General features: G+C 37.4%; 1 protein-coding gene across 1 annotated transcript in view; it reads left to right on the top strand.

Moving 5' to 3' along the window:
• LOC117429659 (neuronal acetylcholine receptor subunit alpha-7-like) overlaps positions 1-13,202 on the top strand; it is a 37,907-nt gene extending 24,705 nt beyond the window's left edge. Inside the window, exons 8-10 of the mRNA XM_034049434.3 lie at positions 3,708-3,794; positions 6,798-6,907; positions 8,766-13,202. Of these exons, the coding sequence (XP_033905325.1) occupies positions 3,708-3,794; positions 6,798-6,907; positions 8,766-9,278 (710 nt within the window). The 3' untranslated portion in view covers positions 9,279-13,202. The remainder of the gene's footprint in view (positions 1-3,707; positions 3,795-6,797; positions 6,908-8,765) is intronic.
• Positions 13,203-19,535: the final 6,333 nt, after the last annotated feature.

Genomic DNA, 19,535 nt, shown 5'->3' with positions numbered 1-19,535 from the left:
CTGGTCAAGAGTCCAGAGCCCTAACCACTACTCCACACTGCTGCCATTACATCTCAAAATCTATGCTAAAGGTCCAACCCGGATGCAGCTGAGTTATGGGTGTTATGGCATTTCCTCACTTTTATGGCTTCATGCTGCACCATTAAAGTACATTTAATTGTCATTTTTATGTAAGTAATTTCCTGATTTTTGTGGCTTCAGGCTTAAACCATAACTATTTGTTAATAGTTTTTTGTAATGAAGTTATTACATATATTTTAAACCAGAATATGCAACTCACACTGCACATAATAATGTATTGTGGGTAAGTAAATCTTATGAATTTATTTTCTGAGTTCCAGAAGACATAGACAACTGTCAGTTGCACTGATTTAAATACAAAGGAGACTAATTGAAAAACAACAGCAGAAGCCAAGGAATGATACTCTATTAACATAATAGTGTTTGGTTCCCAGCACTATGAATCGCTAAAGCCTGATTAGCTCAGCTTGTAATGCTCAATCACTGAAAGTTATTTGTGAGCCAAAGAGTTGTCAATGCGACTATTCATTTTGAGTGTGGTTCAAGAAATAAGAAACAGAACTTCCATACCTGCCACAGCCCACATAATCCACTGATTTCAACCCAACTAAACATAAATCTGCACAATAAAACATCTTCTTCCATATGTCAGAGAGTATATCAACCTATATAACACAAATCTATTATTCATATTTAATAGTTTATACCACTTAATTAACATTAGTATCACAAATGAGAACCGCTAATGAGCTGCCTGTGCTGTCATTGATCCAGTTACTGCCTCATTGACCCTGCAAATGGCATACATGCAGTGAATTTTTTATCTTACCCTTCTTGTAGTGTTATGGTTATATTTTTGGAAGGCACAGGTAGACAATCTGGAACGTAGCACCGGTCCTGAAACATACCTGGGAACATTTGTTGGTACTTTCCAAGTCATATCTGGTTGACAAGCATGAAATTCATTGCACAGCCTCTATTATATTGGAAACTACTAGAAATTTAATTTTATCCAGTGCTGCAGCAAATACTTGAAAAATACAAAGAGGAGAATTATGATGCAATTTGTTGGGTCCCCATACATACCTGTAGTTTAAAACAGTGGTTCTCAAAAATGTTGGACCATGCCCCCCTTCCTTTTATCTGTGGTAGTTGAATATGAAATATTTTAGCATATTAGACAAATATTAGAAAAAAAAAAACATATTTTATTCAAAATGTAAATTTACCAAATGGTTGTGTATTTTACTCTGTTGCATTCAGCTACAATGATTATTGGGAACATAACAAAAATATGAAGTCAAAACAATAGACTAAGAAACCTAAGAATGATTTATCACTGAACAGATAGGCGCAGTATGGCTCTTCATTCAAGAGACGCACTTTTTGCATATGAACCGTTTCAACTCCCTTGATGAACAGCTACCTCAGCTGCCAGCAAGAATTGCACAACAGCGATATGAAGAGGGTCCTGCTATTAGAGATGCACGGCTATCTTTATTTTTGTGATATTTTATATTACATTTTTGTTTCATTGGCTTGTTTTGTATCTCTTTATACCAAATATAGCATCCTCATTTGCGCAGTACTTGTATGACTGCTTCTGCTAAATCAAATATTGGAATATTAAGTAGTATTGTTGATTCCCAAGAAATAAGTCACGAAAATTCAACACCCCATTTTATTTTGAGAGTGGGTTAAACAATGTTCGTGTTGTGCATTGTATCAAGCTGCCTCATCATATCCTCTTCTCTTATGGATATTAAACACCCGAGCCTCTTCATCGCTCCAACGGACGTAAGTGGAGGATGGATATGGGTTTTGCTCAGACATAAGTAGGAGAAATTGCATGGGAGTATAGTTATACACATTTTAAACATAGTACTTAGTAGTACTTCACAATAAAGACAATTTGACAGTTGTTTGAAAAGCTATTTGCAATTGTATTCTGAAGTACTGTACAGTAGCTGTCACCATCTGAATTCACAAGCACACGATGCAGTTTACCAAACAGTTTTAAACAGTAAATACAACCTGTATAATACTTTACAAATGCATTTAGATCCATGCATGATTAGCATTATGCAAAGTTTTAGGGAAGACTTAAGAAAAAAGTGGGGTTATCTGCAACATCACTCTGATTAAACAATAACTACATTAAAAACAAATTAAATGTTCAAATACCATTCAATTACAACAATACTATGAGGGGTCAAAATGAGCCCTTGGACCTTCTCGGTGTCAGTGTGTGTTACTTTAAGATATAGATAATCTGGTTGAGTGTAATCTCATATAAAACCATAAGCTAAAAGACAAATGTGCCAGAGTAGGTGGATCTAATATGAAGTTTTGTGGATTTCTTAAATACAAATGTTTTAAAATGACCCCTCGGTTGTTCTAGTGTTCAGTTTGTAGTTTTGCTGGTAGTAAAATGCTGCTCTGCAGCTGCTGTGAAATTGAATTGATGACTCTGATGATATCACATGAAGACTGCCACCTTACAATTAGACTTGTCCACTATTTGGTTCTACCACTGTTTCAGACACACTTATTTGTATATGGGCTGCCCAGTGGATATACTACACCATAGCAGATAAACCTGACACCAGACCCTGCACAACTGCTAAACCCTTGCTATGTTTAGCTACATCATGCTTTCTTTTATTAAGAAGACCACATTCATCACCCGATATTAAACACAGACTTGCATCCTTTTCCTGTAGGGGGTTGGGTGCGGTTGAAGAATGCATATATCTATATCTATATATATCAAGCTAATGGCCTGAGCTCCCCGGATTCCTATATTACTGAGAAAGTGAAGAAGATGGATCAATCTCTGCTGCTCTGCATGACAGTAATGTGCTCAACAGAGTGGCAAGAGACAATCCCCACCTCTGTGATGCTATTTTATGTGGTTTGCTTCTGGCATCAATGCAATTAAGATAAAGTACTGTATATACTACAAGGACGTATTGAGCACAAAGTTGAAAGAATATGCTGTGATAAAAGCAACCTTTCAGCCCACCCTTGTCATATGTCATTATGACAAGCTCTGGATAATAATGTAGTGTCTTTTAACCTTTCAACTGCTGATTGCTTTTCCAGAATGTCATTATTACTCTCAAAATAATATAACAAGCATTAACTCTCCTGGAGTCTTACATCAAAGGAAATATGAGGTCTATCAGTGACTCAGCGTGGGTGTCTGGGGGTGATGTGAGCTTTATTATAGGGATAACATGCTGTGCCGTTTAGAACAAACCTTCATGGTTTTCATCTGCTAGTACCCCAACGTGGTGTGTGAGTGTGTTTTGCTATTGTAATAGAATCTAAGTGCAAACTGGTGACCATTCACAAAAGTACCATGCTCGTTAGAGCTTCATCATCATCTGTACGGTGGGTCAAATCACACAACACTGCCTGTTACAGCATAGTGGTATAAACTCAAGACAGGAGAAATACTACTGTTTAAAAAAAAACAACCTTATGTATTTATCTTTATGAACTATTTCCTGTTCACGACAATACACTGCAAATGTAAGTATTGTTGTTATATTTACAGTACAGTGCACATTTTAATAATTGTTGGGTTTCTGAAGGTATCCAATCTTATTATTAAAAGGCTGTTCATTGTGAGTGGGAATGTGTTGAATGTCCATGTCTGGACTCCTTGTGTTGTCTTACAGGAATCACGGTGCTGTTGTCTCTCACTGTCTTCATGTTGCTTGTAGCAGAGATCATGCCTGCAACGTCTGATTCGGTGCCTCTGATAGGTAAGTTTCATTATCAAGTGTATTGACTACGGTGCTCCTGTGGGTGGGTTAGAGAGGCAAAATCGTCAGGGACTGAGTCACCCGTACAGGCTGGAAGACGGTGAGCTCAAGCAGACTCCTGCAGGGCTGGTCTTTGTCCTTCAGGGGCCGGTAGGTCAGGTATAAAGAGGAGGGGCTTGGTCGTGAGATCAGAGGGAACATTAGACAGCCTGCATGCAGTCAGGCACACCTAGTCCACTGCCTGCTCCAGGCAGCCCCTTAGCAGACATGTGTAAACCCTGTACGTAAAAGTATTGCTACAGAACCTGAAAATATGAATACCCACTCAATTTTAGGAAACTACAAAGACAAAACAGACCACCTGATAAAGAAATAGGTTTGTCGTTAAAAAAAAGCCAACACTGTTCTGTAACACTAATTTAAAATGGAAGTAACCGTGTGTGGCAATGTGCCCCGCCCCTGTGTGCATATTATGTGTTGTGTGTTGCGTGCGTGTGTAAATGTTGGTGTATAGTCATTGGTACACGGGATATAAACGGGTCTGTGTTTCACGTGTATTTAAAAAGGTAGATTTGTATTTAGGCACGAGGAGAGCACAAATCACTTCACGTGCTGATTAAATGTAATATGTGAGCACAGGGTTGCACAGAATTAATTCACGTGCTGGGATTCAAGTGAATAATTAATTAGTAATTGAATCCCAGCACAACAGTATATATAGAGACACATAGCATTCATTCGGGGTTGGGTGTTCGTGAGTGGAGAACGGGTGAGAGAGAGAGGAGAAAGAAAGAAAAAGAAAGATCGTAACGTTTGTTTTGGCTTTACTCACCGTGTTTGTCTCCGTGCACCGTTTGTGTGTTAGTACGTTTTGTTTGTCTATTTATTTTGGCGCAAGTGCCGTGTCCAGTGTTTTTGTCTGTTCAAACCTTTTATTTTCTGTTCTGTTATTAAATGCTGAGCGAAAGCATTCGCTCAGCTTCACCAAACCCCAAATCTCTGTCTGTTTATTTCCTGCTTCTGGTCTGACGCCACCCACTCCGGCCGTCTTTGTGACACGTAGTGTCAGAAGTGGGATAAACAGCGCCTCCAAGCGTCAGACCAGGAGAGGGGGTTTTGGATTACAAAAAAAAAAAAAAAAAAAAAAATAGTAAAGCGAGGATGGGAAGAAAGAGCTGCAGGAAGCAGCAAAAGCTGCAGCAGCAACAACAACAGCTGCAGCACTCATCCTGCATGCCGGGCTGGGAGGACGACAGCCACAACAGGGCAGTAGCCACCCCTCTACCCCCACTGCCACCGGGTTCCCCACCGTCCCGGGAAATATGGGACTGGCTGGTGCACCCCGAGGGGAACTTCGCCAGTGACCTCCCCTGGGTTATTCACGCGCTGCAGATGCGAGATGGGAAACGATGGGAGGACTGGGAGCAACAGCACAACCCGGCATCCGTTCGTGACCTCACCATGGTGGTGCTGGGGTACCTAGCTGCAGACATGGGAGGGATGCCTTCCAGTGAGCAAGAGGGAGAGGAGCAGTCGCTGCCCTCTCCAGTACCTGAGTGGGAGGAGCTGAGCGAATGCTCACATATTACATTTAATCAGCACGTGAAGTGATTTGTGCTCTCCTTGTGCCTAAATACAAATCTACCTTTTTAAATACACGTGAAACACAGACCCGTTTATATCCCGTGTACCAATGACTATACACCAACATTTACACACGCAACATACACACAACACATAATATGCACACAGGGGCGGGGCACATTGCCACACCGTGCCATTAGACTGAGCCATTAAGCAACATTATGCAATCAATCTACTGTTCCTTACTGTTAATTAGCACATGTCAGCCCTCCAATGGTAAGCTGCTCCAGCCACTCACTGGCTGAACAGCAGTCGTTCATTACTGTGCTAATTCATTGGTCTTTTTAAAAATGATTATTTCATTGTATGCATTCCCAGCTGTCGCATGCTAGAGATTTTTCATGCTTAAGTTGTAGTAACTACATATTTTCTCTCTGTGGTTTTGTGTGGTTTAATTATAATGAGGTTCTCTACTGTTTCTTTCATTCTCCACATATTGTAACACTTAGAGTACTTCAGTTAATTGAATACATGTGTTAAAGGTTCACTGTAATTCTTATTAACAATATCAACGTAATTTAAATGTAATATGATGGAAACAGCAATGCCTGTTCCGCATGACTGCAGCTGGATTTACCATTTCTATTTTTTGGTAAATCTCTGAAGATTTGGATACATGCTGTATGTTTTTCTTTGGTTTGAAGATATTTAGCATCAGACTAGACACTGGTAGTCTGTAGATGAGTTGCGGTAATTCAGTAATATCACAACCAGAGGTGTGATAGTGGTAAAAATCCCACATTTTATTGTCTGTCCAACATTTAGTAGGGGTTGTTTAAGGTTTGGGGAATGAGGGAGTGTGGTTTTTACAACCAAATATCTTGAAACTGTAAAATCGCTAATGTTTTATATATTACTATAACTATTTTAATACATATTATGTTCTCCTATTTATCAATAGTTGTTTTTGTCTTATCAGTAAAACTACAATAAAATAAATACTTACCATGTTTCACACAACGATACACCCTACATAAACATTCCACAGTGTTTATGCAGTATTACTACAACAGTCTCCAGTATAATGCAGTTTTCATTCATATCACTGAGGTGTTAAATGACTAGCTGGTGATAAACCTTCTGGTCAGGGAAGCCCTTATAAAAGCTTCCCCAAAGTAAAAGCATACCAAATTGTAATAAAGCATAGTGAAAGCATGGTAAAGCAAAGGTAAGAATTGTAAAACCCAGTAAGGTATGGTAAATCATATTACAAAAGATGACACATCGTATTATGTAAAATGACCGTAGTGCTTCCTTTTAACTCAAAATCGGTGTTATTGATATTCATTGCTTCTTTGGCTTTCTGTGAAAGCCCATTCCATATCTTTAATGACCCCGAGTGCTGTGTTCTCGCTGCAGCTCAGTACTTTGCCAGCACCATGATTATTGTTGGCTTGTCAGTAGTCGTCACTGTCCTGGTTCTACAGTTCCACCATCATGACCCTGACGGGGGGAAAATGCCCAAATGGGTAAGTACAGCTACTACTACAGTGGTGTTAACCCTAGTAATTCACATTAAATATGTCCCTCTTCCTTAGTGTGATCTTTTAAGGGTAGAGCCTTACATTACTGGAATTATATTGCATTAACAGTGAAATGATTGGTACATTTGAAGGTAATAAAAATCACAATAAGGACATGTTTAGGCATATCAAAACATAATAAGCAACAGACTTTTACACAGCTGGTGAAAATATTTTATATGTGGCTGCCACCTCCCTCAATTCCTGTTAAGAGCTTATCTCTTGCCAACTAAATATCCATTGGGAACTGTCTTAGCGTGATTAGGCGTGGGGCAGGCATGTAGAAACTTGAAGAGCAGGCTTATTCTTGATGGGGACTTTGTGGAGACCCACAGAAAATATAGAAGAGGTGTGCAGTCTGGAAATGTGATTAAAATATTAAATTAGCAGTGCCACATTGCAATAGGATTTTCATGTAGCGCAGAGCAAATAATAGCCACTAGGCGCTTTGCCTTGAGCTGTGGTTGTGGTTGGTTTACCTTTCTTTGTTTACTTAAGTGCAGTATGTATGCATATATGAATTAATGCCGTGTGCATGTAAGAATGTGCCCTATCACAAAGCTTTACCTCATCACCTAAATATCAAACCTTTCCATTGTTCTTTTCAAATTGCAGGTAGTTCATTTAAAAATACAGTACAGTGAATTGAAAAATCTAACCAAAGATCACACCTTTGTGGGTTATCTTTATCTTGCCTCAACCTTTAATTAAGTTTTGTTTTATTAAAATTCACTCTTTTAATTGCAGTTAGTTCTCTGACTGTTTAAATAAAATATATGGTGAAACCTGCTTCCACAATCACTGAAGGCACCACCCGAAAGTGGTCTTTAGAAACTAGTGGTCCCAATATATAGGTGATATTTACAAACATGTTTATTATTTTTTTTTTTTTATTATTTATTTCTTAGCAGACGCCCTTATCCAGGGCGACTTACAATTGTTACAACATATCACATTATTTCACATTTTATAGATATCACATTATTTTTACATACAATTAGCCATTTATATAGTTGGGTTATTACTGGAGCAATCTAGGTAAAGTACCTTGCTCAGGGGTACAGCAGCAGTGTCCCCCACTGGGGATTGAACCCACAACCCTCCGGTCAAGAGTCCAGAGCCCTAACCACTACTCCACACTGCTGCCCTATGTATGCATATATGAATTAATGCCGTGTGCATGTAAGAATGTGCACATTTGTACCCCTGAGCAAGGTACTTTACCTAGATTGCTCCAGTAATAACCCAACTGTATAAATGGGTAATTGTATGTAAAAATAATGTGATATCTATAAAATGTGAAATAACATGTTTGTAAATATCACCTATAACATGTTCAATAATATATGTATAGCTATGGCCAAAAGTTTAGCATCACCCTATAGAATCAACAAATTTTGATTCATAAAGTCGAATGAAACCTGCTGAATAATGTTATAATATGTTAGCATATTAAATTACATACCGCTTTGTAGTTTTCCATATACTGACAAAAATGAAAAAATGTGACATTTCAAAATCTAACATGAAATACTGTACTACAATTATGGCTTCCGGTAGACTTTTGCAATGTCATTTTTTGTAGTTTCTTTGATTACATGATGTTAAATAAAATATCTAAATATGTTCATAGAGTTTAAAAAATAAAAATAAAATGATGGCTCAATCCTAAAATTCTAGGTGACGCAAAACTTTTGGCCATCGCTGTACATAGTAAGAAACAAATTGCAGTTAAATGTGATTCTTTTTTCTAGCTGTTTTATTCCTTTTGGCAGTTTAAATGCATCTTTACCTCTTGCTGCAGACGCGAATAATCCTCCTGAACTGGTGTGCCTGGTTCCTGCGCATGAAGAGGCCCGGAGAGGACAAGGTGCGTCCAGCCTGCAACATCGAGCAGCGACGCAGCAGCCTCTCCAGTGTGGAGCTCAATGCCAGCACCAGTGCCCCGCACTCCACCAACGGAAACATGCTGTACATCGGCTTCCGTGGGCTGGAGGGAGGGCCCTGCAGCCCCACCCCCGACTCAGGAGTGATGTGCGGGCGGATGATGGGGGGGGTCGAGGAGGACGTGCTGCTGCCAGCGGAGGGGGGTGGGGACCCCGATCTCATGAAGATCCTGGAGGAGGTGCGCTACATCGCCAACCGCTTCCGAGACCAAGACGAGGACGAGTCCATCTGCAACGAGTGGAAATTTGCTGCTTCCGTCATCGACCGGCTCTGTCTCATGGGTTTCTCTGTCTTCACCATCCTCCTCACCATCGGTATTCTCATGTCGGCGCCCAATTTCGTTGAGGCCGTCTCAAAAGACTTTACCTGATCCCTGACCATCTCCACAAACCACAATCCGCGATCCAACCCTTAGACAGACTGAGAACAACTCCTATTGCTATATGGTTGTAATCAATGACTGAAATGCAGTACCTCCTGTTATCTCAATAAATAGCTCATATTCTCTCATAAGTTTTTTCTTCATTTGCATAATAAAACCTTGTAGCAGATGTTTTAACTTAATATTGATATTCTAGAGTCAATTACGTAAACGACATAGGTTAATACATCAATAATTACAGCAACTCTAAACAAAATATTATCTAATTATCTGCTATTTATCAGTCAATGTAAATAAATTAAATTAAAATACCAAGATGAACTTACTTCAATGTATCATTTTTTTATGTTTGTTGTATATAGCTAATTTAATATTTTAAACAATATTCTCCATTAATTTAATAGGAATTATATCTTAACAGTGCTTAATTAACATCAGACAACTCAGTTTAAAAGTACAGTTACTTTTATTTATTTCTATGTTACAAAACTAGGTAAGTGAAAAGTATCAGCTAGGATTTGTATTGTGTTCAGAAAATTATTAAACCATATATTTTATCAGAATTCTAAATATACCTAAAACATTCATAAATGTATTCATATAATTTATCCGATTAAGAATTCCAGATATGTTCAAACAATGGATTATTTAACATTTAATTATACAACATTTACAAAGTAATCCTATAATTTCTATGTACCATGAACATTATAAATATGCATATTTACCATACTTGGTTTAGAAATAAGTTGAAAAGTCTTAAAATAAAGTTTTGATTCCTCGTGTTAAAGAAGCTATAGCAAAGCCCAAAGAATGATTTTGTTCCCAATATTTGCAAAGATTGTTCGTTTTCCATTTTCCTCAAAGAAATGAATTCCTGGCGCTGGTCTTTTTAGAAGCTTGCAGTGTTGTTCAGAAGGAAAGTCTGCTGTTTTTGTGCTCATGTTCCTTATGAGTGCAGCCAGTTTGTTTTTGGAGAGCACAGCTGAATGGAACAGAGAGGGGGGGGGGGTTATTTTATTTTGAGAGAGAGCAAGGAGAACAAGAGAGAATCCTGTGTTTTACAATCAATCCTTAGAAAGAGCCAAAAGCCAGTACTTTATAAATAAGTCCTCTACAATGGCTTCAGAACTCACATCAATGATTGGTTCAAATCGAATTCTGGGTATTTATAAAAAGTCACGGGATACAAATTCTGGTCCACGATTGGACAGTTTGAAAACAAATACACAGTACACAATTCAATACACGAGGGCAAGTCTCTTTGAAGTATCATCCAAAGATGAATTGTCTTAACCAGACCAGTTTTGTTTATTCAAAACAATAAAACTCGCTTGTGCTCACAGCTGGAGCATCAGTGGGGGGTTTTTTCAACCAGAAAGAGACAACAGTTTTTTGAAAGCAGGCTTTCCAAAATCTCCCCCCAGCCAGAAGGTGCTATTTCCAAAAGATCACATTTACGTTTGATCAAATCCATATAATCCAAACACTATATGTAAACATTAATACATTGCATCCACAACCTTTGTTTGTTTCCTTATTACAAAAAAAAATGGTGCGGAATACTAAAGCAAGAAGCATGACAACAGCGTTTTGGTGTTGTTAATAATGCCTCAGATTGGGAGCTCCCAGGTGGTGCATCCGGTAAAGGCACTCCGCATGGACCGCAGGATGCGCCCTATAGCTTGGAGGTCACCGGTTCGAGTCCAGGCTATTCCACTGCTGACCATGGATGAGAGCTTCCAAGGGGCAGTGCACAATTGGCCGAACATCGTCCGGGTGGGGAGGACTTAAGTTGGCCAGGATGTCCTCAGCTCACCGCGCACCAGCAACCCCTGTAGACTGGCCGGGTGCCTGCGGGCTTGACTGTAAACTGCTCAGAGTAGCGTTGTCCTCCAAAGCTATAACTCAGAGGTGGCTGCATGGCGGGCCTACAGAGTGGAAAAAAGCAGTTGGCTGACAGCACATGTTTCGGAGGACAGCGTGTGTTCCCAAGTCAGCACGGGGGTGGTAGCGGTGAGCTGAGCCTAAAATAATACAATTGGCCATTTCAAATTGGGAGAAAATGGGGTAAAATTCAATTGGCGACTACTAAAATTTTTTTAAAAAAAATAGTGCCTCCGATTGTGGTTTCTATGGCTGTTCCTGAGGTTTGTTGGTCATTTTAGTGTTTTTTTTAGCAAGGAGGTTTAACATCACCTTCAGATGTAAACATAGCATCACACATGATTGTAAAAACCACTAAAGCAGTAAAAAAAATCTCTTTCAGTCTTTATTCTGTAAATTATAAATAGGGCTTCTGATTTTTGGTTTTAACCGATGAAAGCCGATAAATCACCCCCGATACAAAAAAGAAAATTAAATCGGTGTATATCCAATAAACACTGGAAAAACACTGGAAATGGTTACTCAATTCACACTGACTGGACCCGTTTTCCATTTCAGACTTGTATCTTGCATTGATTCGTTCTGAATGCTTTAAACCCACCCCAACTACTGAGTGACAGCAAATTCTCACATTTCTATTGGAGGATTGTAACATGCTTGCAACATTTAAAAGGAGATGTTCTTGCTTGCGAGATTTAAAGCTATATGACAGTACATAGTATTTACAGGCTCGTGGAATTTAAAACAGAATTGCAAATTGTGTCAAAATGCCTAAACACACAAAAACCCCAGAAGAATATGCCAGTGACCCTAAGGATTTCATTGTGGAAGACAGTGAAGGAAAGAAGGTACAATATAAGATTTACATATAACTTGAAAATAGCTAAAAATAAGCACCAAGAAATGATATTAATAAAAACTTAAAACCTGAAGCCCTAGTTATGCAACATGCACACATGCCCACTCATGCATTTATAGACTGATACTACTTTAGCAGTAATGTCACAATGACAGCTTCGACAAACTTTGGATTCAGAGCTCCCCACTGCAATGTTTAATCTGCACCAATATAGTGCTTAATGACATCTAGCATCATTCTAATTATGTGTGGGATGAAGAGAAAACACAATTGTTCTTCATGGGTTACTCAAGCATAATCTATCTGGGGGTTCATTGACCATGCTTTTGCACTGACCAGAGCAGGTTGTTTAGGTGTTCTGCAGGTTCAAGAGATGTCCTTCTATATGTTTACCAAAGTAGGTTATGTACCATTGTTATGTATTTACTATTATTTACAATGTGTTTCGCCTTTGCTGTACATTCACCACGATATGCCACATTGCACATTTATAAAAACAATTGTCCCTTTAAAGTCCTTTTTTAACTAATCATTTCCAATGTAAGGAAAATACAACTGTAACATTTAAACATTAGTCATAAAATACATATACTCCACATATCTATTAAAAACCAGTTATGTTGGATCCCAATGTTTTGTCTTTCTATTTTCTTGACACACTTTTACCTAAGCAGAATGGATTAGGTGGCGTATGTGTCTTTGTTTTACGTTTTCTACCTGTGCTAACATTTTGTTTTAGGTACCATTAGATGTACAGTAACATTATACAACAAATTGACATTTGAGTACAGAGCAGTTGCTTAAAACATGTGCTGTTTTTTAATAAACAAACTATTAAATGTGTGTTTCAATGTCTGTGTATTCCACGTTTGACCTGATTTACAAAGCTTTCGATTCAATCTACAATGTTGATATTTTGTTATTGAAAGTAAACACTTGTGTTAATATCCCTTTCCTCACAGGCTGGAAGTCATGTTTCAGCATAATTACAGTATGCAAATCATGCGCAATCTCATGTCAGCTGACCTGAGGTACTGTATATACAGGTTGAGTCAAGCCAGAGGAAATTAAATCCAATCTGTTAAGCTTCAGCACCAGTAAGAAACAATGTATTCATGTTTTGCTAAAATATTATCCCCAGAGTAAGGTCAGCTCAAATACCAGAAATGTGAGCTCCCCACAATTAAAGCAAACTTGGCCACTCATTTTTATTGCATTTTTAAGAAATTAAATAAAGAAGTGGGGACCGAGTGTGTCTTGTTTAACTGTTTCTGGATCACTTTAAAAAGAATAATGTAATCCAGACATCCAGGTGTGTTGGATACTTGGCCACAGTGCTTTGGACAGTGCTGCACCATGCTGACTCCTCAGTTTTATGTTTTATTCTATATATTTTCTAGAGTCACACATTGGAATGCTATTGCTCTTCAGTCCCTAGTGGCCACCAGAGGCAATTAAATATGTCAATTCAATCAATAATAATAATAATAATAATAATAATAATAATAATAATAATAATAATAATAATAAATCAATGCAAACTGAATTTTCTAGTTCAGGGGTTCAACCCTTTTCAATCCCAGCAACGAAAACTAAACAGTATTCTGATGTCATTCTTTTTTAAAAGAACTGCTTTCTCGATCTCATCATGCCTCTAACACCTTTAGAGGTATGATTCTCCTGTAAATCGCACAACCTGCCATGTCTTAATGCTTCATTAGCTCAAGCACCACGTACATGCCATGGTTATCTGTTATTCAAACTTCCAACCGCCCATAATCAGATGGCACCTACATTGTTAATTGCTTAGGTATAATCCCACCTATAGGACAACTCTTCATGTACATATATGATTCTGATTAGTATGCTATTCCCAGACATTTTGGGTGTTTTTTTACACACTTGTACTGTAAAACAAGCATTCAGCTTCCCTGAGAGCTTTGTGAATTTGTTCCTGATGAAGAATTGTTTCACGTATCTGAGAACTAACCGGTTTAGAAAGTTTCCAGTTTGAAGAAACCAGTTTGAAGATGGTCTAAAAACGTCTCTACAATTAACATGGGCTTAACATACACTGTAAAAACAACCAAGATACACTAGCTTTCTGTTGAAACAGTCGAGGAACGGGAGTAAATGGAGTGATCTGATAGGATAGGGATGTTGAGGATTTATAATAAAATATAGCAAGTGTGTTGTCATGTTTGTTTAAAATGTTTTACCATATGGTCTATGATATGTATCCTGTTGTAAAGAAGTAAAATGATCAAAACTGAAAATAAATGCTGACTAGAAACATTCTGATATTCTTTCCAAAGCTTTTTATATGTTTATTTTGTATTTGATGTATCAGTCAGTTACACCAAATGGCAATCCAATATGTATAGTAAAATAAGACAACTTCTCTGAGCATTCAATTATTGCAGAAACAGCAAAACATTAGAAATTAAATCTCAGATCTAGGAATCAATTTTTCAAAGTCGAAACTAGCCGGAGGCTTGTTTTACACAACAAGCATGTCAAATAATGACTAAACCATGTAATTATTATATTAAATCTGACTTTATTTGTTTCACATGTTTTATTTAGCTTTTTGTTTTATGAAAAACCATACTTCTTGGGAAAGGTGTATTTATTTGGGAGAATTTATAGTTGCACACTTCATATACATATAGTAACCCATGTGTCTCAACACTATTCCTAACCAAAACGTGCTGCTCCACCAGGTGCACATCCTTGTATAGACATGCAATCCAGCCTAATGCAAATGAATACGGGTACCAACACAAACAAACAGCCCGACCTGTATAGAACTGCAGGTAGGAAGCACTTTTTTACAGAGTTATAAATGCATGGAATAGCCTACCGCGTGAAGTTTGTAGGATCTGAAACACTGGGAACATTAAAAAAGGACTTGATTCTGTATGTTAAATTAGATCCCTCTGATAGGAGCAAATAATGTGCCAATAACAGACTAGCCTTGTCATGCTGAACCGCGTCTCTGTCCCAAACGGTTCTTTTGTACCGATGTTCACGTTAGTGCGAAACAAGGTTTGGTTTGTGATTTTATTACTTACAATTACTTTAGATACAAAGACTGCAATGTGGACAACATCTATAATTTCTAACTTTGCTTCAGAAACAACCCATGGCCAAATAAAAATCAAAATTCAATTAAGTAATATGTTTTTCTTCACTACCCACGAGGGTTTGTGTTGCTCTATCGGCTCAAATTGTAGCTTTCAAAGGCTGGCTTCGTTATAAATTGATTTTTTTTTTCAGTTTGCCCTTTTGATAAAGAAAATAAAACTCAGCTGACACTTTACCTTATGATAACCCAGCAAACACATTTCATTAGCTAGTAGAGCCTGCGTCATGTAGAATTCTGGTTTAAAAGTGTAAAAAAAATAGTAAATTGCATTTCATCATTTATAATACGCAATAATAAAGTAGCTGATGCATGTGTACGAGGGATGCTTCTGAAAGCACACTTGCAGCTGTCAACACAAACGTTTACCGTGGTAGATTTGTATGGTAATGGTTTCCCCATGCTTTCCCCGTGTTTATGTTATGAATGCCATGGTTTGACATGTTTTTATTATTATTATTACTATTATTATTATTATTTGCTTTACCATACCTGTGCTTTACAATGCTTTCATTATTCTCTGTTACACTGTGCCATGCTTTTACTATGGTACATTTTCGATGCACAGGGCATCATCTGCAATAGTGTCTCTGTGGCAGGACGGCTGAGTGGTAACGTCCCCAGACTAGAAAGCTGACAGAGACACAAAGCAGGTACCTGCGGGTGAAAGCGCTGCGGCGTGTTTTTATTCAATAAAATAAAATAAATACTTAAACAAAAACACTGCTCACAGAGCGAAATAAAAAGTTTAAACCAAAACAAACTCGCGAACATATAAAGCACCACGATATCTAGGTCAGGCTGGACAGTCGCATTCACTGACCCTATATCTGGTTACTTTACTTTCGTTTGTTTTATCTCACTCTCACTCTCACTCTCACTCTCACTCTCACTCTCTCGCACGCACGCATGCATAAGTTCCTCCTCTTGAATACAACCCAAAACACAAGCTTATATACACGTGCACCTTACATTAATTACAACCCCCTTAAACAATAATTCAATAAAAGGCTCCAGCCACATTCTTACATGTTTTTGACAGGGATGGGCATTAACCCCATCCCTGCCAACCACCACCAACACACAACCCAAACAATATGTTTCTTTTTAAATCCTAATACGTTTTTAAATAAAGACAAAATACATAAACCCGTTTGAGTAAACATAAACAATACACCAGACAATAATATTTTTTTTACATGCAGGGCTTTGCCCTTCCCCTCTAATTATGTGCAGGGCTCTCTTCTACCCTGCTACAGTCTCCAAAAAGGTTTTTCCTTTTGATATCAACCTCCAACACTGCTGAATGCTTATGTTCAAATATTGAACATGCAGCATTATAAAAACCAATGTGTCTTATTTTTAGCACATTGACTTCAATTGTGGGATAAAAGGACTCTCACTGGCCTTCAGTTCTCTTGAGATTTTGCATAGGATTGCTGCAGGGACAGAACGGAATTGGACATTCTAAATTAGCAATGAACTCAGGAGTAAAATAATAACAAAATGGAGTTTGTCTGAGTTTTAAATAATGGACAAGCACCATTATGAGTAGAGCCCTTTGTTCCAAGCCTTTTTCATGTTCCTATAACTGCCCTCAGTATGAGCTATATTTCACGGTTAAACCAATACAATAACAATTTAATGACCCACTGCGGCAAAATACCAACTCCGAGCAAGTAATTGGCAATATTAATTTTATACTGTATGAAAGAAATTGGAAAAGTAATCCACGCTCCTCTTCGCATATTCATTGTCACATCTCAAATGTGTCCAGCATGAAAAGGATCTTTATCAGGTGGCAAAGCAATGCACTACACACTGCACAGCATGCACAGCGAACAGCTTAGAAAAAGATTTAGACTGTTTGTTAAGAGCGGGATTGCCAGAAATGAATCTCTATTGCCTGAAAACTTGTAAGAAAGCCGTCAGGGTCATTATAAGCCTATTAGCTGGTGATGATTGTACTGATTAGATGTGCTCTATACCACAGCAGCCTTGCTAGTTTCAGCAATTAAAATCAAATTATGGTGACATACCCCCACCAGGAATGTAATGTGCGTCCTGCAAAAGCACACTTGCTTGCCAATTCCCTTTAACATGTTTTTGCAAGCAGGTAGGGAAGGAATCCTATTTAAAATGCAGTCATTTCATAACACAAAAAGCTGCATTTCCCTCATCTATACAATTGAGCACCTACCTTCCGCACTGAGTGATTTAAAAGCCGATTGGAAGCATATGTTCCTTTCACTTGCAGCATTGACATTTTTACTGCTATACTGAAAAACTAGAAAATTCCATTGATTTGTTGAAGTGACCTTTCCTTCGAACTATATATTGTTGTATACTGTGAGATGTAGTTGTTGGTGAGTTTAATCACAGGTTCAATCTTGCCCAGGAGTTCAATCACAATTCACTGCTCACAGAGATGCATTTCTATGGAAAAGTGAAAATAAGGAAGTGAAACCAAAATGATTTTATATCACACAGATAAAAGAAAGGTAAGACAAATAATCACAGGGAAATATATAAGTGGATTTAGTTGGTAATCAGTGGTGGCTTTTAAATCACTCAATGCAGAACTTAATTGTCATTGATTGGTACTCAATTGTACAGACAAGGTAAATGCAACTAGAAAATGAAAACATTTAAAATATCGGTAGGCTTAATTTAATACCTTTTTGATTTAATATAATAAACCAGAAGACCCTGCAGATCTCCAGGACCACGGATGCAGACCCCTGGGGCCGGTTACTAAAACTTTGGTAATTGAATTTACATGTAATAATATTTACATATTTATTTAAGTTTTGTATCCATGCAAGCAAAAAGTTAAACACGTATTTAGTGGTTTAGCTTTAATAAAAAGCATACGCATACGCCTTCACATACGCCTCCTTAAAGCTCGTCTGAGAGATGCTGGACTCCCGACCGACGAGGAAGACAATGACGATGTCTAAAAACACATAACCTTTTTTCAAAAGTTTTATTTTTATTCAATTTAGATTTAGTTATTTAATTTCTGCTAAGTAGGCATAAATAAAATAACCATTATTTGCAAGTGATTTAGATGTTGTTAAAAAAAAATTAAAAAAAATAAATAACGTTGTGTATTAATCATTATTACCACAATCTTATTTCTTTTGTTAAATTAGGTTATATCATAAATAAGGCCTCTTAAAAAAAATATTAAGAACTAGCCTACTTCAAAAAACTGGACTTTGTAATCGTGATTATTTGTTATCTGGTGTCAGTTTTTCAAAACTTTTAATTTGTAATCCTGTATTTTGTGATTGAGATTACTGTTATCTGGATCACTTTGATCCGTTTTTTCAGAAAATGTCACTGCTGGATTATATTTATCTAGATAACAAATAAACAATTACGAAATCCAGTTTTTTGATAGGCTAGTTCTTAATATTTTTTTTTTAAGAGGCCTTATTTATTATGCTATACCATTAAATACATTTTCCTTTTTGCTTGCATGGATACAAAACTTAAACAAATATGTAAATATTATATTCTAACACTCTATTTGGACATATAGCGTGTGTTTGCTATGACAATTCAAACAAAACATTGCTGTTCTATGATCATTTAAAAACTAAATCCACCTCCGCAGTAGGATCACAATAATCCTGGTATTTTGGATCAAAGTAATCCTGGCTCCTGTTTAAATTCTGAAAAACCCAATTGTAACATTTAATCGTGACTAAAAGTGCGATCGTATTTCGATGTTTTGAAAAACCCAATTGCACAATATAATCCAGATCAAACACGTTAATCCGATTATCAACATTTTGAGAAACCGGCCCCTGGATAAATGTAATCCGGCAGTGACATTTTCTGAAAAACTTGATCAAAATGATCCAGATAAAAGTAATCTCGATCACAAAATATAGGATTATAAAATCCGGATCACTTTGATCCAGATTAAAAGTTTTGAAAAACTGGCCCCTGGTGTATAGTAATGCACAGATTAAAAATGTCTTGTATTTGAACTCAGAATGGTGAATGGACTTATATATGAACTGCATGTTCTCAAAAACTGCATGTATACAAGTATATTTGCAAGATTATATGGTAAAACGTAATGATCAAGTACTTCAGGAACTGGTTGCAATTAAAATTGGTTCAATTTAGTGAAAATAAAAAACACTACAAGAGATACCATTAAGCCTGCTGTGAAATTGCCTCCCAAGTTTTAAAACATATATATGAGCTTTGTAAATTTCAACAGCGTTCTTTCTTACAGTTACCTAGCCCTCAGTCCTCCACTCTTAATCACCATCACTATGTAGACCACTTCAATTTAAATGTCAGACCAGATCCAAGTTCAAAGACAGTGATAAAA

The sequence above is a fragment of the Acipenser ruthenus genome, chromosome 24, assembly GCF_902713425.1.
Source record: "Acipenser ruthenus chromosome 24, fAciRut3.2 maternal haplotype, whole genome shotgun sequence".
Classification (NCBI taxonomy): Eukaryota; Metazoa; Chordata; class Actinopteri; order Acipenseriformes; family Acipenseridae; genus Acipenser; species Acipenser ruthenus.
This window is presented reverse-complemented; position numbering and strand designations above follow the sequence as displayed.